The sequence below is a fragment of the Lontra canadensis genome, unplaced genomic scaffold (genome assembly GCF_010015895.1).
Source record: "Lontra canadensis isolate GAN:19392208 unplaced genomic scaffold, GSC_riverotter_1.0 scaffold15, whole genome shotgun sequence".
NCBI lineage: Eukaryota > Metazoa > Chordata > Mammalia > Carnivora > Mustelidae > Lontra > Lontra canadensis.
This window is the reverse complement of record NW_022631009.1, coordinates 20,398,555-20,423,984: the sequence shown is the minus strand read 5'-3', so window position 1 is coordinate 20,423,984 and position 25,430 is coordinate 20,398,555. Positions and strand designations below refer to the sequence as shown.

Here is a 25,430-nt window from a genome sequence, read left to right as displayed (position 1 = left end):
TGGTACTGTCAGTGAAGAATTATGAAGAACAAAAAGGTAAAATCCAGAGATGACTTGTTCCAAATTCTGAAAGTTACAGAAAATGTAGAAATCATAGACACAGACACAACAAAGTTTAATTGCCTCTCAAGATCTAGAACTAGAACTCAGGATTCCTAATTTTCAGTTGAATCATTCTAATTTTTAGATAGTTTTGCCCATCTGTGGAATTGATCAGTAATGTGCTCATCAATGGATATAGACATAATAGAGGTTATAATACCAACAAAGATCATTTTCTGCTTTCAAATAGTTTTTTTTTTTTCTTTTTAATGAAGTGTGTATTATGATTTCCTTTTTCTGGAACAGACAACAGCAAAACTTCTAGATGGCTCTCATCAGCAGCATGGATTTCTCTCTTTGACATACACAAAAGCTGTAACAAAAAATGTCCGCCACAAGTTAACATCAAGAAATGAGCGAAGAAGTTTTCATAAGTTATCTGAAGGTTTAACGGATGGTTCCCCCCATTTTCTTCATGAAATTCTTCTTTCAGCACAAGCTTTTGATATTGTCCTTTGCTTTCCTTTGCTTAATGCCATTGCAAGTATATTTCAAGCAAAACTACCAAGGACCCAAAAAGAGAAAAGAAAATCTCCAGGTCAGCCCATGAGGAGCCATACATTAACTTCACGCAGTTTACCTTTGATTTATATCAACACAAGCGTAATCAGAATTTTTGTTCCAAAAACAGAAGAAATGCAGCCAAGTATTGAAGGTATTGTCTTTCAGATTTTTTTTGGTCTGATTTTACAAAACTTCCATGTAGGGGGTTAAGTTTCCATTTTTTAATATGATTGGGGGTTGTATTTTGCACTTCAGTGTGTTTTAGAAAAAGTAATTATGTTATAATCATTCTCAACTAAATCTTTAGGAGTTATTTCAGAATAATGGGTATGTTACTGACTCAATTAGTTACTAGAATAAGAAATGGATTTTTTTTTCATCAGGGCTTTTGGTAGCAAAGCTTATGCTTATTGTCATTTTATTAAACTCAAATGTTAGGTTCTGTATACCTAAGGTAACTAGAAATTAGTTTAAAAAAAAAAAAATGGCCAACTCTCCAAGGCTCCTGTGGCGTCTTCCAGGCTTCTAGGTGCAGATTATTTTAGGTTTTAAAATGAAGTGAATTTATAATCCTACTGCCTCCACCCATGAGAGTAACTTTTAAATTTTTAGTTTCCCCCGTACTATGAAACAGTGAAGAACTTTAAGAACTTTTTAGTGAAATTAGAGTGTAGTGTTTCACATGGTATGAACTTTGGAGTTACAGAGACCTGAGTTCAAATCCCAGCTTTACTAATTATGACGTATAAAATCTTGAGCAGGTTAATCTGAGTTACTATGTACAAAACGGTAATGGTGGTATTTAACTTGATAGTAGGTCTTCCGATAGCTTACTTTCCAATGATGATTACATGGAGACTATGTGAATAGTACCCCTTGTTTAGTAAGCTCTCAGTAAATGAGAGCTGAATCAGGAGGAGGTGTGCCCTCGCTTTCAAGGTAGAATATTTGCAAGTCCCACATTGCACTACTGCTTGTACTTCATTGGCCAAAACTTATTCATATGGCTTTACCCCACTGTGAGAGAGCCTGAGAAACGGTGTTTCCCTTGGCAGTAGAGCACCTTGCTCATAAATTAAGGTCCTATGAATTTGAGAAAGAAGAGAGAATGGTATGAGAGGGATAACTAATAGCTTCTGCCACATGAGAACAGTAGCTTTTTTCCTTTTAGTTGTGATGTGGAGGAGGAAGAGCTTGAATGATCAGTGATGGTAAATAAAAAAGAAAAGCACCTAGTTCCATTCTCTTTCTTCTTGGGAGTCTAGTCTGTCTCTTGTTCTGTCTCCCAAATACATAGGGAAGATTATTCTGCCTAACACTATAAATAAGTTTTGATCAAAATAATGGTCCTTTTTAAAAAACATTATCTATAAATAAAAAATTATTTGTAGAGCTTTATAGTTCTTAATTACAAAGATATCTAGAGATAAATTCAGCATATTATATTTAATGGATTTTTTAATACAAACTAGTTCCTATTCTTTTCCTTCTGATTTTTGAAAAGAACTATCATAAAGTTGATTACTTTGAGATAAATTAGTACTCTCTGCGTTGCTATATTCTGAGAGCAACTGCCTAATTGTTTTCATTTATTCAGATAGTTTGTAGAAACACATGAATGGTAAAGAATAAAGTTAGTCTTCACTGAGCGATTACAAGTGATCTGAGAGGAAACAGCAAACCAGAAAAGCTCATGTACACTGCAGAGACACTGACATTTATGATTTTTCCTTATTGTTATCCTTTATTATGTATCTAATGAATGTTTAGATTGTTATCTAACATTGCTATCTAAATTTATATTAAAGTTACATAAGTTTAAAAAAAACTGTATTTTTTAAAAAGATTTATTTATTTGAGAGAAAGAGAACGCACCTGCAGAGGGAGGGGCAGAGGGAGGAGAGAAAGAATCTCAGGCCAGTCTCCCCACTGAGCTCGGAGCCTGACTCAGGACTCCATCCCAGGACCCTGAGATCATGACCTGAGCTGAAACCGAGAGGCAGATGCTTAATCAACTGGGCCACTTTCTCATAACCACACAAGAGAATAGACATAAAAGGTCATGGAGATTTTCAAACCATCTTTTGGCCTTTCCAGCTGAGAGTAGGGGGAAGACACTGAAAGCAGAAGTAGTTTGGCTTTGTTATTAGAGGAAACATGATTATTTTGGTAAAAGTTTGAAGTAGTCCATTACATTTCAAAAATATCACTGTATTACCATATCTATAACTTTTTCCATTAAAATAAAATGGCAGAAAATTTGAATCTAGTTAAAAATAAGAATGAAGTCATATCTATATTATAAAAAAGTTCTAAATTTTTTTAAACAATTAATGGTAGGTTTTTTACTGATACATCTCTTTGGTTAGTATAAAAGCATTTATTTTCCTAACCAGAGTGGGTTTCTGTAATTTCACTTAAAATAAGGTATGTTAGTAAGCTTTTGTGATTTCCTGAAAATTCTTTGTAGTGTATATTTTATGTATCCATAGTTTCCTGATTATTCTCATTTGAATGTAAACAGTTGGTAAGGCCAAAACTTCATTGAGCCCTAAGAAAAATAGTTTTATAGGAGATGAAAAGTTAGGATGAGGTGGAGAGAAATACAGAAAGAGGGCTGTATGATAAAATTGGGAAAGGTCGTGCAGACAAATCAGGAAGCAAAGCAACCTATCTGACTTCATGATGCTTTAGTACTGATATAGAAGTGTTCAGGAATTACAAATGACCTTCAAATTATGGGGCTGAACTGGTCTCTAAATAGTAATTGCATGTAAACTAATCCTAAATTGAATCCTTTTTCTTCTAGTGTCCCTAATGCTATTTTAATATAAGGTTTTACACATTAAATTTCACATCTGAAATAATCAGTAGTGATCACAAATACAAATAACAAGAAAAAAAAACATAATGTACATGCTTCATCTCCCATTTAAGTTTAAAATTGGGCCTAGAATATAAAGCAGTATCAGTATGTTGCTTTTTCAAGACATGCCAGTCTGGCTAAGACTTTTTAAATAGATGTTCAAGAATGTTTATACTGGTACATCTTCCAGAATTAGACATAGCTGTTTCTCAGTGTGTGCATTTGATCTGCATTCAGCTTTTGCTTATTCATTGTGAAATATTATCTGTTTGATGTAATGAATGATTTGGGATGTCTTTGACTGGTACTTGTTAATACAGGGGACATTTTCACAGTAAATTGTTCTTTCATTTCAGTTTAGATGTTCATTCCAGGGATCCTTTGAATAAAATTTTTGTAACAATACATGTGAGAGAAATTTACCTGACAAACTAATTTTCACCATCCATATCAGTGTCATAGCCCTTAGGTGGTCATCACTAGGTGGATCTTATTTATAATGTTAAATGTTTCTTCTTAAGACAGATGTTACCTGTAAAATATAAATTGTCTTGATCATTGAATTAGAAGTCTTTCCTTTTTCATTTTTTTAATTGTGGTAAAATACATATAACAAAATTTTTTCCATTTATAATTATTCAGGGGTACATAATGGAATGAATTACATTGTCAGTGTTTTACAACTATAATCACTATTTATTTCCAAATGTTTTCATCATCACAAATAAACTCTGTTCCCATTAAGCAATAACTCTCCCAGCCCTTGATAACCTCTAATTTACTTTCTGTCTCTGAGAATTTTCCTGTTCTGGATATATCTTGTAAGTGGAATCATAAATATTTGGCTTATTTCACTTAGCATGATGTTTTTAAGCTCCATTCATATTGTAGCATGGTATCAACTTTATCTTTATCGCTAGATAATATCTCACTTTAGGGATTTTCCACAGTTTGTTAACTTACATCTCTCAGACACTTGGGTTGTTTCCAGCTTTGAGTTGGCTATTATGAGTAATGCTGCCATGAACACTGGCATACAGGTGTCTTTTGGAGCCTGTTTTCACTTCTTTTGGATATGTACCTAGGAACGGCATTGCTGGATCATACGGTAATTCTGTATTAGAATTCTTTGTTTTTGAGGAACCTCCAGTATTTTAGGACACCTTTTTGATGAGGACAGAATTTGTGGCATTTTCTGAACAACACTAATGTGCAGGCATAGTTCAGCCAATAAGAGGGCTCACTCTTAGTAAGCATGGGAGCGTGTGTACACTGAGCCCCCCAAGCACCTCCACAATGAGACAGAGGTCAGAAGTTCAGTAGTGAACTCTAACTTTGTTTTTCTGTGCTATGCAGCAGTGGTTTATTGGGACAGGTTCTCTGCTTCAGTAATTTGTGTACATGTCAGAGGGCATTAAAAACCTGGCTCTTTGAGAAAATGGAGGGAAAATTGCTTTATTATTTTATTTCTTTTGCATTTTTGTCTTGTTTGTTGTTTTTTTGGCTTACTGTGTTAAATTATAAGTTTTAAATTTCCCATTCAGCTGCTGTAACTAGAAAAATCCCCAATTGATTGTAATTGCAAAAATATTTCCAGACTTCTGCTACCTTATTTTTTAAAGTTGCTTCTCTCTCTCTCTCTTTTTTTTTTTTTTTGGTGGTGGTTGTGGTGGGATTTTTAAGGAATAATTTCAAAATTCAGATGCCTAAGTACTTCCTAAGCAGGTAGCCTTGAATAAGAGCATACAGAAAGGGGTGCATATTGTTATGGCCATTTTTGAAAAATACAGTCTGCTGTGTTTCTCTATGAACCTGTGGTTAATTTTGATCTTTTGCTTATATAAACTTTTTGCAATAAACACCTTTTTAGAGGCATTTTTTCAATGACTTGGGTGAGAATGTATATAAATAAATTGCTAGCAAAAGGATTACTAGATCAAAGGGCATGTACCTTTAAAATGTTTAGGAGCTGTCATGTCAAATTGCCCTTCTAAATAGCTGTACCAGTTTTCTGTTTCCTTCCGCTCATCCTAACAGAGTTTTCCGGGGTTTTGTCAGGCTCATTAATGAAAAGCGCACTGTTTTTCTAAGTTGTTGCTCATCTTTTCCTTATCACTTAATAAGAGCTCTTTGTGTATTAAGTCTTTTGTCTGGCCTGTACTGTATTGCATACATTTTTTTTTGCCCTCTGCCTCTGTGTGTGTCTATGTATATATCTATATCTGTATCTACATGTATGTATCTTTATAGTTGACCCTTGAACAATGCAAAGGTTAGGGGCACTAACCCTCCCACACCTGCAGTTGAAAATCCATGTATAACTTTTGACTCCCCAAAAACTTAACTACTAATTGCTTAGATGGGAAGCCTAATCAATAACATAAACATTTAACACATATTTTGTATTACATGCAGTATTCTTACAATAATACCTAACTTTTCCTTAGTTGTTTCAGTATTTCTAGGCTCCACAATTTGTCTTCGTTTCAAATTGTTGCGTATCTCTAAATTGTTTCCAGTATATTTATTTTTTAAAAAATCTACATAGAAGTGGACCCACACAGTTCAAACCCATGTTGTTCAAGGGTCAGCCATACTTATATCTCTACCTATACTATCTCTGAGAAGTAATAAATTTCCAGAATGCATTCCTGTCTATAAACAGTTATAAAAATGCGTGCCAAAAGTGCAAAGATTTTGGCACATTCTATTCGATTTTTTTGACACTTTACCTTTCATTGTTGCTACTCTTAATTCAAATGATAATTCACCCATGAAAAATTTTTCAATGAGTAAAATGCATATAATGTAAAATTCATCATTTTAGTCACTTTAAAGTATAGACAAATTTTTAAATGTATATTTTATTTGGGAGATTGAATGTTTTCATTCAACATATTTTGGAAGATATAATGTCACTAAGGAAAACATGATTGAAACAGCAATTCGACTAGAAATAAATTACTTACATGACAAGATCTAGTAAGAGTCAAGAGGGTAGTAAGCATTTTACTCCAGAAAGGTGTTAAAAAGTTTGCTTGAGTTACATTTGTATCAGATGAAAGTATATGTGTAAATCATGTTTTATTGAGTGTGATAGCATAACTAAATAATGCTATATCTGTACTTCTCAGCAGAAACTATACTATAAGCAGTATCTCCAAGTAATTTGTTCTGTAGACCAGAGTTAATTGGCAAAATAGATACAACTATATTTCCCACTAGTAAAATAATAGTCACAAGGTTTTCTTGAACCTTCTTTTTGTCTTCAACTGCAAATATGGCAATAACTACTAAAACCTTTTGTTGATAGCTTTGTGTAGGGTTGTCACTACAGTTATGACTTTATAAAACTATAACATTGCACAGTGGCAAGTTCAAATACTCTTGAGACTCTACATGTTTTACTGTGCTGAGTTTATATTGAGAATCTTAAAAGGAAGCTGAGGTCTCCAAAACACTTTTATTTCTTGTTGGCTTTGAGAAAACTGATTTATAGGCAATAGTCTTATGTTACCTGACAGTTGCGGGAAAATTCGGCTCTGTATTTAAGCTCTTGGTTACTTAAGCTCATAACTTCAGAGTTGTTCATAACATTTTCATTTTCAATACACACTCTCTTGCCCCAAGAAAAGATAAAATCTTTCGGACTTATATTTCACATTACATTAAATGTGAAAGTTTTTAATAGTTCATGTGTGAAATCAGTTAATAATAAAAATATATTTAATGTTCTAATATTTTATATAAACAAATGATATTGAAAGTCTGGTTTTCAACTTGAATATTGTTTGTATTATGTGCAATCATTATCAGGATCCTGAAACTACAGGTGTTTGACTTCCAGTTTAAGCTATTTATTTCAGAATAGAGGACTGTTTTTTGGATCTAGTATGAGTCTTCCAGAGTAAGTAGTTCCGCATGAGCCTAAATTTTTAAAAATACAGTTCAAGCAAAGAAGGAAGGCATTCATTTTCATGTTGAAAATGCATCTAGAAGGAACATTTCCTCATATGGTCCAACTATTGAAATAAACCAAAAAAGGGGAAGCTTATTTTTTTCCAATTATAAAGTAACTAAAGAACTGAATAAAGACATTTTTGATAAATACTTATTTTTATTATTTTTCTTATATCTCAGAGGTAGATTTTGATAAGCTAACTACTCTCTATAAAAAGATTATTTTTATTTACTTTGTGAATGATCTGCATTAAGTGCTTTTTTATTATTATAACTTTATAGTCAGTATAATCTAGTGAGAACACTTTTGGCTCCAACAGAAACAGAATTCTGTTCTTGGATCTGGCTTTCTATGTAACACCAACTACGTCATTTTTCTTCCATATGTACCTCATTTACTACAGTGTTTCTCTTACATTTTAGACTTCATATGGTGGGTAGTATCTGCAGCCTGGGAGAACAGTTAGCAAGTACACTAATTGCACTTTTGTGGTATGGTCTATTCTCCAGGCTTACTATTTATTGATTTAATTGATGCCTGCTGCTTAATCAGAGGTTTTACCCACATGGAACTATTTGATAAGCTTGGCATAAAATGCAAGATCTGTGAAATGTAAACACTGTTCATAGTTTAAGGACCTATAATCAAGCCAGACCTCTAGTCATTTGAAAATAGTACAGCTGTATGAGAAGTAGTTTTCTATTTGATCTTTTTTGCTGCAGACATTTAAAAGTACAATCTTTATTGTAGCATCTGCATGCTAATATTTATTATGATAGCTCCTCTCTCTCTTCCCCGTTTTCTGTCCTTCTGACCCCCACCTCCCTGCTGTTTTGCCACTCCCTTTACATCTTCTTCATCTTCTTCTGGTTCCTTCTTTTCCTCACTGAGTATCTCCCTTCTAACTTTTTCTGATTTTCTTAACTCTGACTTTCTTTTTTAGACTAATCCAAGTCAGACCATACTGAGTGAACTGCTGAAGCAGCTGGAAATAATCTCTTAGCTTTTGCATTCTTCGGGCACCGCAGTTTGCGAAATCTGGATTGTATGCCTTTGTAGGCGTGTTCTGTACAGGATATTCCTGAGGTCTTGCAGCCAGTCCTTTTCGGTTCCATGTGTGGCAGATGATAGTTTCTTGAGAGAAATTACGAGTTTTATACATGTTTTCTTCAAAACCCAGAAAGTTGTATATTGTTAGCAATTTTAAACAGTTTTTAAACAGCTAGTACAGTGAGATCATCTATTGGAGAAGAGGGAGTAGAATTTAATATAAATTAATGGGGCCATGAAGAACCTCTGTCCATCTCAGATAGTCCTTAGAAAAGATGTTGGATTAGCCAGTGAATCATAGAAAAATTGTTGAACTTTATAAGAACATGGTAAAATATTGCTTTATTCAGTAGAAAGGATCAGGATCTATCTATCTATTTATAAATATCTTTTTAATTTTTTATTGTTTTTGAGAATACTTGCCTTAGTGATAGATTCCATTAGAAGTAGAATTTTTACATAGGTGTGAACTTACTATTTCTCAAGCAATTTCACAGCAGAAATTATAAAAATTAAAAAGTGCCTAGAATGGCAAGTTGAAATATCCTTGTATAGTAAACAGTCCCTTGGTTTTTTCTTTCTTCACCATTGCACCCATTGTGTTTCCTTTGGGTCTTCTGACATGTTAGAGCTTAAAGTGCTATTACTGTGTGTGTGCATGTATGTGTATATATTGTATTTAATTATTATTTATCATGTAAATTTAAATGGCTTTGCGAATCTATTCCTGACTTTATGGTGATCTTCAATATATTTGTAGACAGTAGTATATTTGTACACAGCAGTGCGGTGTTAAAAATCCTAGGGCTAACAATCACCTGGGAGTAAGATGTAGTAGTCTAAGTTTATGAAATTTGATAAATGTACTACTTCAGCACTACTTACATGTATTTAACATATGTTTTAATGTTGGGTTGGAGTTGGGTTTTTTTTTAGTTGCCATTTTAATCATGTACAAGAGAAAATAGGATATAAAGGAAATAGTTTTTAAAAGCATCAAATGTTTTTATTTTTAATGTAATTTTTTTCCTTGTCCTCATTTACTGGTTTTTATCTTAATGTGTCTCTACCCCATTATTCAAAGATTGCTCCGTTTGCATGAAGTTACACACAGACCCGCTGTATACTTCATGAGTCAATTTCTTTTGTTACAGTTAATCAGGCAGCAAAAGAAGACACCATGGTTTTGAAGATTGGCTCTGTTGCTATGGCTCCCCAAGCTGACAATCCGCTTGGCAGATCTGTCCTCAGGAAAGATATTTACCAGTAAGTTTATTTTCTTACATTCAATCTTGCAACAATTTCATCCTGCAAAGAAGTACACTGATCAATAAAACTTGCTTCGTGTGGCCTGCAGAAATACTTTTCATTTGGAATCTTTTGATATTTAAAACCAGGTTTTTCTGATTTCCTTCAGTTGTGGGTTTTTAAATTCATTCAGACAAATCAAGTATTTCTGTGAAGTGTTGATGAATAACAGAATGTAAGCACCGAGTCACCATGAAGCTAAAGAAGTGCAGTTTGGAAAAGTTTAGCAGACTTTAAATTTGACCAAATCTCTAATCACATAAGAAAATGAGGTTCTCTCCAGAACTACCACATCCTACTGTAGTCATGTTTTATCAAATTGAAGCATTTTCTTAATTTAGCTATAAGCCATTATTTGAAATGTAGGACTGTGGATGTCATATGGAACAAAGCTGTAGAGAAAAGCAAACTTCTAAGGAGAAATTTCACAGTAAACACTTTCTGTGAAAATGCCATGCTCTGGATTTTGTCACTGGGTCTATTTGCAAACCACACCAAGCATCTATGGACAGCTAAACTGGTGAACATATGTAATCAACGTGATAAAAATAATACATCATTCGTACTGAAGTTGGCACTGCTGCCAGACATAAAAGTACAGTTGCAAATAATACCAAGTGAGAAAAATCACAGAAACACAGATGTATGAGTGTCTTACTCATCCTGCTGGTCTGCTTCTCAGATGAGGTAGTGTCAATTCCTACTGTCTTCCAATAAATGTTCTTGTTAGGAAGGATTCTGAGTTTTGTAATGCACGTAACCACCTAGAGGTTGACAGCAATTTTTACTTTAAGTGGGGGTCCTAGGGATTTTATTTTCTTAAATTTTTCTCTTATTTGAGTTGATAGGTTTTTCCTTTGAATTATGTAGCAGGTTCTCCTTCTTGTATTATTTTTGTTGGTAGCTTATAATATTCATCCCTTACATAAGGTTTTTGTCTTTTTGTTTTTGTTTTGCTAGCTTATGTAGAAACTTGGGAGGTGAGAACTGAAGGAGGCCTTAGGAATTTCTAATCCAACTGCCTTATTTTACGCATTAGGAAACTGAGGATCCAAAAGAATAGTTGTCTCTAGTCAAGTAATGATAGAAGACCACAACTCGTACTATTTTACCCTCTCAGGATCTAGAGAAAGGATCACAGTAGAGTTCTTTCTGGGTGAAAATAATTTAATTTTCTAATACTTGAAAATTTTTTCGGGTATATTTGTCTTTTCTACTTCATTTGTCTACCACTTCAGAAGTAAGTTGTCCTCAAAGAGGGTCCTGCTTTACTTTTGGTGAAAGAAATATGTTTTATATTAAAAGATCCTATCACCATCAATAAAGTGAACCCCTGAGATACTTCCTTTCCTCCTCTGCCCTCTGAGTAGATGACATGGTCTTGTATATAGAAAATCCTAAGGAATCCGCTGAAAAACCATTGAGTAAATAAGTTCAGCAAGGTTGCAGGATACAAAATCAATATATAAAAATCAACTCACAGTAACACCAAGCAGTGAACTATCTAAAAGTCAAATTAAGAAGATAATTCCTTTTATAATCTCATCAAAAAATTAAATACTTATGAATAAATTTACAAAAAGAAGTACAAAACTTACACTTCGCAAACTATAAAACATGGTCAAAAGAAATTAAAGAAGATCTAAACACATGAAATTATACCTCATGTACATAGATCCAAAGACTTACTAGTGTTAGATGGCAGTACTCCTTCAAAAAATTTGCACTCAACATCGTCCACATCAAAATTTCAGCTAACTTCTTTGCAGAAATTGACAGACTGATCCTAAAATTCATATGGAAATTATTCATATGGAAATTCAAGGGACCCAGAATAGCCAAAACTATATTAGAAAGGAAAAGCAAAGTTGGAAGGCTCATACATTGTAATTTCAAAACTTATGATAAAAAAATAGAAATCAAGACAATGAAGTACTGGCATAAGGATAGATATATGTCAATTAATAAAATTAAGATTCTACAAATAAATCACATTTATTATCCATTGGTTTTTGATAAAGAAGCCAAGATAATTCAGTGGCAAAGAATAGTCTTTTCAACAGATGGTGTTCAGATTACCTGATATCCAAATGACCATGGACATTTACCTTACACCATACAAAAATTTAACTCAGTATGGATTGGATACCTAATAGCCAAAAGTGGAAAACACCCAAAGGTTTGTTAGCTGACGAAGGCCTAAACAAAATGTGGTATACCCATACAAGAATATTAGTTTTTACCATAGAGAGAAATAAAATGTGTATTATAACATGGATCAACCTTGGAGACATGTAAAGTGAAGAAGACCAGACAGAGAAAAGCAACGTATTATGTGATTCCACTTATATGAAATGACCAGAATAGACAATTCCATCAGGACAATAGAAGAGTGGTTGCTAAGAAAAGAGAGAAGAGTGACTACTAATGGGTATAGAATTTCTCTTTGGGGTGATAATAATTGTCTGGAATTAGATAGTAGTGATGTATAATTTGTAGAATGAGTACTTGTACAATGAGTGAGGTATAGTGAGTACAAGAGAATATATGTAAAACTGAACCATACACCTCAAAAGGATAAATTGTATGGGATATAAATTATATCACAATAAAGCTGATTTTTTTTAAATCAAAGATTGTTGTCACAAAGTGGTCGCTAGGAATTAAATACCTGGGAGAGAAATGCCCCTCCTAGTAGGTGCATGGAGACTGGATGCTCCTCACCTCTGGAATTATTTGCCTTATCTGGGTATAACCAGAGGGATTTTCTTGTGGAAGGGAGGAAACCAAGGAACACTTGTCGGTCGTGTGGGCTAGAGGGACATGTTGGAGTCTGCAGGAATCCCAAACACAGTCATCCACAGTGCTTTTTTTGAGTGTTGGGTGGGGAGAGGAGGCTGGTAAGAAGAAACTGAGTTTCTCAAAGTTTCACATTTCTTAAAAGATAAAGCCATGTTATAGGTGCACTATTCAATACAGTAGTCACTATGTATGGCTCTTCTGCTTTTGAAATGTGGTTAGTCCAAACTGAGATGTTCTTTAAGTATAAAATATACACAAGATTTTGAAGAACTAAGAAAATAAAATATCTCATTAATAATTTTTATATCAATTTTATATAATGATGACAATATTTTTTTTAATTTTTTAATTTTTTTATAAACATATAATGTATTATTAGCCCGAGGGGTACAGGTCTGTGAATCGCCAGGTTTACACACTTCACAGCACTCACCATAGCACATACCATGATGACAATATTTTTGATATATTAAGTTAAATACATTTTACAACTATTTTCCACTGATTTTTAAAAGACTTTTCAGTGTGACTACTAGGAAATTTTAATTTATATACATGGCTCACAGTTGTGGTTTGCATTATATTTCTATCAAATAACATAATTCTATTGGAAGAAACTTGCAACAAATATAGGACAAGTCTTGTACTTGAAACTAGAGGTGAACTGCGTTTAACTAACATTGCAAGCCAACCCCAGCCTAGCTCAGTTAATGATTGAATTGAAATTATCCCCCACTTACCCATTCTGCCTGGCAGGAAAAAGTGTGCCTTCTCTGGGAGAAAATAATGTTAACTCGTCTTTTTATACATGATGTCTAATATATAATCAAAAATTATAAGATACCAAACAAGCAAAATTTTAGACTCATTATCAGGAGAAAATTTAGCTAGTAGTAAAAGACTTACAGATGACTGAGGTTGTTGGAATTAGTAGACAGGAGTTTGAAATAACTGTTAATAGTATTTTAGAGAAAAATGTGGAAAAGATGGAGATTTCATAGAAATGAGATCTATTTATTTTTTTTATTTTTTTTTTAAAGATTTTTATTTATTTATTTGACAGAGATCACAAGTAGGCAGAGAGGAAGGCAGAGAGAGAGAGGAGGAAGCAGGCTCCCTGCTGAGCAGAGAGCCCGATGCGGTGCTTGATCCCAGGACATCTGGGATCATGACCTGAGCTGAAGGCAGAGGCTTTAACCCACTGAGCCACCCAGGCGCCCCGAAATGAGATCTATTTAAAATTCTAAAATGGAATACCAATATCTGAAGTTAAGGATTTGTTAGATAGCTATAACAGCAAATGGACAAAGCAAAAGATAGGATTAGTGAACTTAGACATAGCTAAATAGAAATTACCCAAACCGAAGCACAGAGAGGAGGAGAAAGGAATAGAAAAGAAAGGAAGAAGAAAGAGAGCATGAAAAACATGTGGGTCACTGTCAAATGGTCTAATGATGTTTAAGTAGAAGAAAGAATGGAACCAAAAGGATAACTTAAAGAGATAACCCTTGAGACTTTTCTAAAACTACTAACAGTCATTAACCAGCAGATCCAACAAACCCACTACCCTATACCCAATATAAACGAAATAAGTATACGGAGAACTATGTCTAGACACAATATGGTCAAATTACTGAAAATCAGAGAGACTTCTCCCTTATGGGCGGAAGGAGAATGAGAGAGAATGCAACACCTACCTCCCCCAATACAGGTTTCAAGGCCCAAGATAGTACTTGGGAGAGAGGATATGCTTTTATTTTTAATAAGGTTGGATATTTTCATTACTAAAATATATATGTATGAGTAGCTCAGTCAGTTCAGCATCTGACTCTTGATTTTGGCTCAGGTCATGATTTCAGGGTCATAGGATCAAGCCCTGTTTCAGGCTCTGCGTGGGGCATGGAGTCTGCTTGGGATGCTCCCTCTGCTTCTGCCCCCTGCCACTTATGCTCTCTTTAAAAAAAAAAAAATGCATAGATAGATAGAGATAGGTAATAAATATAAATTATATATAAATATTTTTATATAGAAATAGATATTTATATATAGAAAACAGAAAATTCCTAAGTGCAGCCAATAAAAAAAATACCTTTGAAGGAACAAAAGTAGATTGGAATAGGGACACCTGGGTGGCTCAGTGGGTTAAGCCACTGCCTTCGGCTCAGGTCATGATCTCAGGGTCCTGGGATTGAGTCTCATATCGGGCTCTCTGCTCAGCAGGGAGCCTGCTTCCCCCCTACCCCTGCCTGCCTCTCTGCCTACTTGTGATCTCTCTCTTTGTCAAATAAATAAATAAAATCTTAAAAAAAAAAAAAAGACTAGAATAACTAAAGATCTTAAATTTGAAGGTGAGAAAACCAGGGGACATAGGACCATTCTTTCAATACTTGACCTATCATGTATCACAGGGAATGGTTTTATTTCTCCTGAAACTAAGACCCAAGATCATTAAATAAGTGGATATTGCAATGACACTAATTGCAGCTCAACAGGTTGAAGATCTTTCAGTTATAAAAATTTAAAAATAATTGGGGCTCTTTGTTCATTATTCATTATTTAATATTTTAATGAGCACTTTTTATTTTTTACTAGGCACTTTTCTAGGTATTAGGTGTCTGTAAAGACAAAGAAAAATCGCTGCTATCATGAAACTTAGATTTAATGGGGGAGACAGAGAGTTAAATGTTCTAATATATTCTAATACATGTTGTGGAGACAGGGAAGAAGATAGGAAATGGGGAGTTAGAGAGGGACATCATGGCCTAATAAGAGTGAGTGCCTCGCTGTGAAGGCAAGGATCTTAAAGAAGGAGTGTGCAAAAGAAGCCAGTGGTAGCTGAAGCAATACAGGCCTGAGGCAGCATGGTAGGCCACAGGGGAAGAGACATGGAAGAACCCGCTAGGCCACTGTGAAGAGTTTGGCTATTATTTTGATGTGGTTGTGGGGGAAGATAATCCACACATGCAGAATTTTGAAATAATGGTTTTGTTGTTTACGGAATATCTACCTGCAAAAAGAAGTGAAGGGATCACCAGGAGGGACTACAAATACACATTTGAAAAGAGGTGAAATAAGCCTTTAAAGTAAAGAGAGTCACAGTTCAGAAGAACAAATGGGAGTTTGATATTGCTCTCTAAGGCAGTCATGGTAAGGATTATCTCTATTTTTTGAATTGACTGAATGTGTGATATGAAACCCTTCTAATTTTTGAAGGGTTGATTTCTCCATCAGATGAGAAACCCTCAGGGTTTGAGCTGGAGGAGTGATAGGATCCAATTTATACTTAAGCAGATCATTCAGGCCAATATGTGAAGACTACACAGCAGGCAGGGAAGGGCAAGGGTCTGTGACTGTTGTGCTAATCTTGGCAGGTGATGATGGTGGTTTGGCTGCTGGTAGTGGCTGAGGAGGTGATGAGAAGTGGTCAGATTCTGGAGATAATTTAGAGGTAAAGCCAGGAGAAGTTGCATGCAGATGGATTGCACATGGGATTTGAGATGAAGGAGATAAGGATAATTCCGTTGTATGTCCTGAGCAACTGGAAGGATGAGATTAACTGAGGGAAGGAAAACGATGGGAGGGTTTAGTTTGGGTTTGGAGGGTGGAGATGAGGAGTTTATTTTCTCTCTGACAAATAAATAAAACCTTTAAAAACAAATAAACTAAAATGTTGATTATCTTTGGAGGTACTGAGCCCCGCCCCACCCCAATGCTGATGTAGCAAACTGATCAACCATGTTAAAGGCTTAGAGGGGATTATGATTTATGTTGAATTAGAACAGTGCTTCTTAAACTTAATGTGAATACAAATCACCTGGGGATGTGTTCAAATGCAGATTTTGACTTGGGAAGTCTGGAATGGTGCCTGAAATTCCACATTCCGCCAGCACCCAAGTGAGTAGGACACTGATACTGAGGGATACTGATGTGCCCCTTCAAGGCCCACACCTTGTGTAGCAGATGAGGTGAAGGGTTTCCAAGTCTTCCAAACAAAGAAGATTTTTAAAAAATAATTTTAATAAATGCTAATACTTTTTAATGCCAAAAATTCAAACATTATGAAAAGCTCTATGAGAGCAAAGTAAGTGTCCTCCATCCCCACACTTTTCCTGCTCCCTAGCAAGAACCCCCTCAGTGGAGTCTTTTTTAAGTTCAGAATTTTTACAGACTTGGAGTTGATAGTGGTTGTTAACTTTTGGAAACTGTGATTCAAAAAATGTAAAATAAAACCTGTATTAAATTACTAATACCTTATATGAATTTTTTTAACTTTATTACTCTCAAAAGATCTGATCCAGTAGAAAACGACAGAACTTCTAGAACAATTTATTTATTTAGAGCTCATGGCCAGCTCTATATTGTCATGAGTTCCTCTTTTGACCCTCTACACTCTTTACCTACTTCCTCCTAGCCAATTGATCTTCCTAGCTTCCAGCTGCTAATTCCTGGACAAGATCATCTTCTAGTTTCCTTTCACCTCTTTCTGAGATTCTCCTATGATGTGTTCAGCTTTTTTTTTTTTTTTTTCCTGACTTATACCGATGTTCTGAAGCACAGTCTGGCCTGATTGATTTTCCTCTGTCTTACACAACCTCATTCCCTGAAGGATGTTCAGGTTCTTGTCTCAAGCCAGAAGGGTAGCCGAGAAACAGTTAAGGATAAAAGGTTATAAAGACAGATTTTTAAAGAAATTACCTGTGCTGAAAAGTGTTCCTTCATAGGCTGAAATAAGGATTATAAAGAAGTAAAATGTTTTAAATGTGTTTGTAACTTAAACACATTCATAATTTGATAAATTTGGTTACACTTTTCTTATCTAAATGGTTACATATGTTTTTAAAAACTTGTGATCTTCAAATGCTGGTATATCATCTGCAGCATATTAACTGTGGTGTTTATGATTATTTCTATTAAAAATGCAAATACATCAGTCAGGACAGTAAGCCATTCTATAGTACAATTGCTATAGAAAAATTACATTGGCTTTACATTATTTCTACTTCCTAGGACTTTTCAAAAGATATTTTATTTTATTTATTTGACAGGCAGAGATCACAGGTAGGCAGAGAGGCAGCCAGAGAGAGAGGAAGGGAAGCAGGCTCCCTGCTGAGCACAGAGCCCGATGCGGGGCTCGATCCCACGACCCTGAGATCATGACCTGAGCTGAAGGCAGAGGCTTAAACCACTGAGCCACCCAGGTGCCCCTCCTAGGACTTTTCTAAAAATTTCATTGACTGTGATCCTGAATACAGTGCACAAGTAGTTTGACTTGATTTCCATTGTTTTAAATAATTTTTAAGTAATTTCTTTAATTGAGAGAAATAGAACAAATAGCTCTATATTAGTCATGAGAATAGTAGAGATTTCGGAGACATTCATGCTGTCACATTGCATGTATGTATGCATGCATTAATTCATTTATTACTTTAATTCATTTATTAAATATTCATCAATTACTTATTTCAGTTATTCAGCAGATATCTACTGAATGCCTATGATGTACTTGACACCAATGATATATATATACTTCTGACTAGAATTTAATGGTACCTCTCTTCGTTGATCTCAAGACCTCAACCACTTTGAGTAGATGCAATTACATTGTGAAGCTCTGATAGATTCGATAGCATAATAATTCATACTTTGTCTACAACACCTCCCATCATACCTGGATTAATGAAATAAGCAAAATCAGAAGTTATGAACTTGTACCCTAAATTTTTTTACGGTCCCATTTTTTTAAAATATTTTTATTTTTTAAATTTCTTTTCAGTGTACTGGAATTTATTGTTTATGCACCACACCCAGTGCTCCATGCAATACGTGCCCTCCATAATACCCACCACCAGGCTCACCCAACTTCCCACCCCCCACCCCTTCAAAACCCTCAGATTGTTTTTCAGAGTCCATAGTCTCTCATGGTTCATCTCCCCCTCCAATTTCCCTCAACTCCCTTCTCCTCTCCATCTCCCCATGTCCTCTGTGTTATTTCTTATGCTCCACAAATAAGTGAAACCATATGATAATTGACTCTCTCTGCTTGTATGGTCCCAGTTTTACTGTAAGGGTCCTTACAGCATTATGTCTTACATCTTCTGAAAATTATTATACGAGGAAAGAATGATTCCGGAAGTTCCATCCAGATTTGTAGTTTTCATAGGAAGAAATAGAGAAAAGTCTTCTTCATTTTCATTCAATGATTTTTCTGTTTAAAAATAGAGGAGAGAGGGGCGCCTAGGTGGCTCAGTCGTTAAGGATCTACCTTCGGCTCACGTCATGATTCCAGGGTCCGGGATCCAGTCGGGATCGAGTCCCTCAACAGGCTCCCTGCTCAGCAGGAAGCCCGCTTCTCCCTCTCCCACTCTCCTGGTTTGTGTTCTCTCTCTCACTGTCTCTGTCTCTCTGTCAATTAAATAAATAAAGTCTTTAAAAAAAATATATAAGAAAGAATAGAAACGTTAACATTAGTTATCCGTGAGTCTAAGTAAATGTATCACTTTTGCAGGACATTTTAATGGTGTTTTTTAAATCCTTTTTATATTCCAAATTTTAAAAAGTTGTTTATAATTTAGTTTATTATTATTCAGAAATCTTGTTATCAAATTGAAATATAAAAAGTTAAAGTAAGATTTAAAAAAATAAGATGAATTGTTAGAATGATTTATTTTATAGTAGACCTACCTTTACTCTATAAATAAGCCTATATTAAGGTTTTTAAAAATAAAAGTGTAATAGTGTTCATTTTTTGAATTAAATAATACTGAATTTTTATGTGCCTGGAGAGTAGAATTCCAGTGCTATTCTAATTGCTGACTACTTCCTTACTCTGTGGCCATTGTTAACAGACTGACACTTTTTTTAGACCATTTCTATGTGTAAGGGAGAGAGACTGTCTCTATTTGTCTTAAATAATGGGTCTACATAGTGTTCTGCAGCTTAAATTGGTTTTAACTCAGTAGTATGCTGTGGGCACCCTTCAGTGTCATCATATTAAGAAATGCTTGCCTGTTTTTGAACTGTTTTCAAAGTTTGTTGTTTGAGGGGTGTAGATCCAAAGACTATTTAAAGACTACCATTTTGTTTCTAACCCAACAAAATGTTCTCCATTACCAGAAAGCTCTGTAGTAACTTTTGTAGATCATATTGTGACCAAGACTTCCCAGAGTTGAGAATGATATTGAACCTGCGAAATTGTAAAAAGAAAATTTAGTTGCTTTCCTCAGTGAGATGGTTGCTGGGTGGTCCTTGAACAAATATATCAGTACCTGAATACTGAATTATTGCAGCTAAAGAAAACTGAAATGATTATAGCTGAAGTATTCTTTGTTACCGTTTGAATTGAAAACACCAAGTAGGGCGCCTGGGTGGCTCAGCGGGTTAAACCGCTGCCTTCGGCTCAGGTCATGATCTCAGGGTCCTGGGATCGAGTCCCGCATCGGGCTCTCTGCTCAGCAGGGAGCCTGCTTCCCTTCCTCTCTCTCTGCCTGCCTCTCTGCCTACTTGTGATCTCTGTCTGTCAAATAAATAAATAAAATCTTTAAAAAAAAAAAAAAAACACCAAGTAATTCACAATTCAGTACTACTGCATGAATTAAAATGGGCGCATTTGGGCTTTAACATCACACTTTGAAAATCTGTTCAGCATCTAATAATGCCGAATTTTTAACGTGACAGAATTTCTGTCTTTTAATCCAACAAGCATCTTCTTCCTTGAGCTGACCTCAACCTATATTTGAAATCTTAGCACTAATTGTTTTCTTACATAAGACTCTTGTTCAAATTAGATATTTTGTTTAACCCAGTAATGCTTAGTATGTTCTATTCTGTGGCCCTTGTTTATGTATGCATTTTCAATTTTCTTGAAATACAGCTTTCTTCCAGCTTAGCCTTTCAAAGAGTTTCTGTTACAAAAAGTTTACATTGGAGAGATTATGAATCCTTTAAAAATCTTTTTCTTTGGTCTTCAACGTTGTTAATGTAAAAAAATTCCCAAGAATCATATGTCTTTTAATGTCTCACTTAAATCCTTCTCTTTTTTGAAAACTTTCATAATCATTTCACTTAAATGTCTTCTCTCTTGGGCCTTCTATACCAGCGCCTGACCCACCTTTCTGCACTTAGGATGTAATAGGAAGAGTAATAGCTAGCATCGATGGAGTGCTTCTCTCGTGTCAAGGATTCTACCTGATGTTTCAATGCAATGCTTATTTCACTATAACCTTCAAGAGCCAGGTATCATGAGCATCTGTACTTTAGAGACAAAAACTGAGTCTGCAGACAGGAAGTAATTTCTCCTGAGTCACAAATAAATTAAGTGACAGAACCAGATCCCTTTACCCATGCTCTTTACCACTGCGTTTTGCCACCCATAACTGAGTTTCTTGTATGACATTGGCTTTAATTTAACTTAGAGTTAACCAATGTATGACTCTAAGTTTGAACTTAATTTTAAGTTTTGCATTCATATTTCGTTAAATTTTATCACTGTTTAGATGTTAGTTTTTTTTCCTTCTGACAACATTCTTGTTAATAGTGAGTAAATTGAATAAACTAATAGGCCGCAGTTTTAGTGCATTTTCCTTAGGTTCCCTAAAATATTCAAAGCTAGGGATGGACTTAATTATAGATATTAGAAAGAAAGATTATAGATGTTAGAACTATAATGTATGATGAAAACTCATATAACCCTCATGTTTGAGTTCCTTGATCCTTAGGGGTACTTGAACATATAATCTATTTTAAAAGATTTTTCATTAGGTTCTAGTTCATACTACATTTGATTTACAGGAAATGGCTCCCCTTTCACATCCCCAACTAATGATTTTGTCATCAAGCTTTTTCTTCCATCTAGCTCCGAAATAGTCATGACCAAACACAAATATTAATGTAGATTTGCTGATTAATAGACTATATATTTCTGTGATTTTATTTCATAAGAGATATTTTAAGTCATTATAAAACATAAATCTTTCTCTTTACCTTAGTATAATTTAATTATTTCTGTAGTTCTGTCTCAAAATTATGAAAGAGATGGAAAAAGATTGAAACTCTTTTTTCTTTGTTGTATTTCTCTCTCTTCTCAGAGTAGTCACATATATCATAACTTTTCTCTAAATTATGTGGAAGAAAGTATTGCTTTTCTTATTTTAAAACAACTATGTTCTATTAGCTCACATGTATTTTTCATATACCAAAATTATATCAAAGTTGAGTAAGTATATTTTTATAACAGTAAAGCTTTATACTTTTTTCTAGAATATTTTGTTAGAAGCATTTTAAATTATTCAAAACAGATTCTTTTCTTTTGTAGTATTTTTAATTACAAAGTTTCTTAATGCTCATCCTTTACTTGAGAGAACTGTATTCTTCTTATAATTGGACATTTGCAAACTTCTGCATACAGCTTTTGGTTCATGCCATAAATATTTGTGGGTCTTCTGATGTCCCTTCTGGGATTTTATCTGTGACTAATTTATCCCATAGCTTTTTAAAAACTTTGTCAGTTGTTGAATTTTTCAGCCATTTTTTCTTTGCAGACATTTGCTAATCCTTTTTAGTGCCTTCAGTACTTAATAGACTTGAATCTAGTATTGAGTTTCAGTTTTTCTCCGTAGAGAATTTCATTCTCTTAAAAATTGTCTACAAGCATTATATGAAAAATTCATGGTAATTTTGGCTAACTTTTTAAAGACATCTTTCATAAATGAGGTTTCTGACAGGTGTACCATGTATGTGGCAGTTTCACTTATGGAATTTTACTTTGAAAGAATTAGAAAAGTTAGGGGAGCTGATTCATTTTCACTCTTAGAAGACTTGCATTAGTAGTACTCCTCCAGCATTATATACAGAATTTGTTATTCTTTTATTGCCTTTTTTATGGACAACTTTTGCAGTAGTGGTTGCTGTCCACTGTGAGCCTGATCTGCTACCACCAGTCACAGAGTTTAAAACATGCTTTGTTCTTATTTAGTTGATGAGAAAAATTAACTTTCATTACAAAAATTCGTTTTACGCCAATTTTGGTAGCATAAATATTCAACACAAAAAATGCTTTTTCTAAATGGGAGCTTTACTGGAAACTTGTTAAACAAAGCAGAATTTTTTTTAACTACTGTAAAAATGTCTTAGTTTTTTATTTGCTTTGATGTAAATCACATAAATATTTTTTAAATCATTAAATCATAGTTTACTAAAATTCAGGAATCAAGTATCTCACTTAAGGTTTTAGATAGATAGACCTTGATGCAATCCAAGATATAAACGTTTGCATGCAACAGAATTATTTCACCTACATTAAAGCTTTGACATAATTTTTTTGTAATTTTTAATCTTCTAATGGTCATTCTGACTTCTCAATATGAAATAGCATTAAGTTGATGTAACCAGTGAAATTCATCGTTGAGATTAATTTATTGTTTTACTCTTGATTTACATGTATATTTCAACAATATACATAGGTCCAAATAATTACTGATTGAAACATAAAACCAGTAGAAATTCATAGATGAGATTAACATCCTTTCAAAGGTGAGCTTATCATCACGAAAAACTGTGCATATATGCTTTGAAAAATTGTCTTTATTTACAAACAAATTATTCTTTTTCCAGAAATATTAATACCTTTCTTTATTCCTAATGAATATGAATACTACAGCTCAGGGTGTGGTATTTCTTCTCCATATCTTTTTATAGTTTCACTTAAAACATAGCTTACCTTCTACATTAGCTCTAAGCCATACTTTGCAGATACATTGTAAAGATTAAATTTTACAAATCTCCACACAACTGTGCCCCTCCACTCCCAGCCCTTAATTTATTTCTAATTTTCTTTCTATATGAATGTTCTCAAAATAGCCATTGTTTTTGGTTTCATGCAAGGTATGTTTCATATCTAGTGACATTATGTCCCTAATCCTATAATGCTTAGTGTTGGTTTCAAATAACTCCCTTTTAGCAAATCAGAGAGATTGGGATAGTAGGTATTTAGAGTAACTTGCCTAAAAGCTTTGTTCGAAAATACCATTGGCAGACTTTAGTCCCTGTCGTGTTCTTCAGCTGATCTAGTGTGAAGGCTTTGGATTTATATTTGGCCCTCTCCAAAGTAACTGTGTCTTTTGTGGCTTCCTGTAGCAGGATGTAGGTTTTCCATGAATGTATTTCTGTTTGTTGCCAAAAGCTACCTCAATAACAGTGTTGAAATGACTGTAAGTTTAACTGTCATAGATTTTGGAACGTTATATATATTTAACCCTTCTTACTGATATTTTTGATCCTGTCCCCTAGAAATTCAAGTTAGAAAGAAACTGCAGAGTAATAGAATATGTTTAGTTTCATATCATAATGGTTTTTTATTATGAACTTGGAAAATCTATCTTATATTTCTTCCAAGTGCATTTTGGTTCTATAAAGTATGCTGGATATGTAATAGATGCATTTCTTTATTTTCACTGAGGCACTAACATTACCATGGGATATTACTCTCTCAACCCTTCTGGGCTGAAAGACAAACAGGAGAAAATATAGTTTACCTTTAAGATACATTTCTAGAGTTTATGGATAATGATGATTATTTAACAGAACCACTGACTTACAAGACTGTTCTTTAAAGAACAGTAAAAATTGCTATTCTCTAAGTGTCTGATGTAAAGAAATTGCATTTTTTTCTCTCTTTAAAAACAAAGACTGCATATTGTAACTGAAAAGTAACTCTCATTCTTATGATAATGAGGTAAGTAACCCTTTATTCTTATGGTTATCCATAGAATGTACTCTGTTCATCAGTATAAAAGAGGAGACAGAGAGGATAGAAGATAGATAAGTAAGTAGTTTTAAAAACTGGGTTGCCTGGCTGGTTCAGTTGGTAGAACATGCAGACTCTTGATCTCAGGGCCATGAGTTTGAGCCCCATGTTGGGTCTAGAGCTTACTTAAAAACAAAAAATCACGTTTTACTAGCGTTGAGTTGAAGAGACTTGTACATGTGAGCTGCAGTGTTGGCTTTGTAATTTTAATTTGAGGGAGACCCCTTTTACTCTGTATTGGCTTTTATGTCTATTTTCAACCAACACTTTTTATCCTCTCTATAAATATAGAAAGAAGCTAATTACAAAGCATCTATGCATTCATTTAATATGTACAATTAATAATAAATTACTTCTACACATTGTGTTAGAAGACTGGCTAACCACAAATTAGATACTACTACCCCCAAAATGCTTGAGTTTTTTGCATGAGAACAATTAAATTTTCATTTCCCTTAAGTACCAGTTTAAAAAAAGCTATTAAATGCAGTTCCCTGTATTTCTTATATTAATCTGTATTCACTGAGTTTCTTGACCTAAAATAAAAAGTCCAATTTTACCTAGTTTGTGTAGTAGAAAACTTACCCTCTGCCAAAGACAGGTATTTTCTCAATCTGAAATATTTTTCTTGCCCATCATTTTTAACATTGAGCTTTGAGCAAACACTAGATACCTAAAAATTATTCATGTTGAAAAAAGTAATAAAAATACAAATGTGATTCCAAAATAGATAAAAATTAGCACATAGCTTATTTTTTCTGGCTCAGACTTTTTTTCATATCTTTATCTTGAGTTATAACTTAAATTCGGGAAAGTGCGTTAATCCTTTGCATAAGCTTGATGAACTTTTACATACATATACAGCCATGGTACCACCACTTAAAAGTCCAGAAGCTTTTCCTCATTCCCTTCCCACCCACTGCCCTCCACTCCAAAGGTAATCATTATTCTGATCTCTGTAATCATAGATTATTTTTGACATAAATCAATGTTAACATGGACTTTAAATTGTGAACGCTTTTTTCTCAAAATAGCTT

The 25,430-nt window shown here is 34.1% G+C and overlaps 1 protein-coding gene across 8 annotated transcripts in view; it reads left to right on the top strand.

Moving 5' to 3' along the window:
* Positions 1-25,430, top strand: part of VPS13B (vacuolar protein sorting 13 homolog B) — a 746,538-nt gene that overhangs the window by 420,843 nt on the left and 300,265 nt on the right. For 6 of the 8 annotated variants that reach the window (XR_004382801.1, XM_032858607.1, XM_032858609.1 and 3 more), the window contains exons 29-30: positions 349-757; positions 9,638-9,749. Coding sequence is in view for 7 of the 8 variants with exons in the window: in XM_032858607.1 (XP_032714498.1) it covers positions 349-757; positions 9,638-9,749 (521 nt within the window). In the remaining variant the exon portion in view is untranslated. Of the gene's footprint in view, positions 1-348; positions 758-9,637; positions 9,750-25,430 lie in introns of those variants that run through there. The other 2 variants (XM_032858612.1, XM_032858611.1) reach the window with 2 other exon arrangements.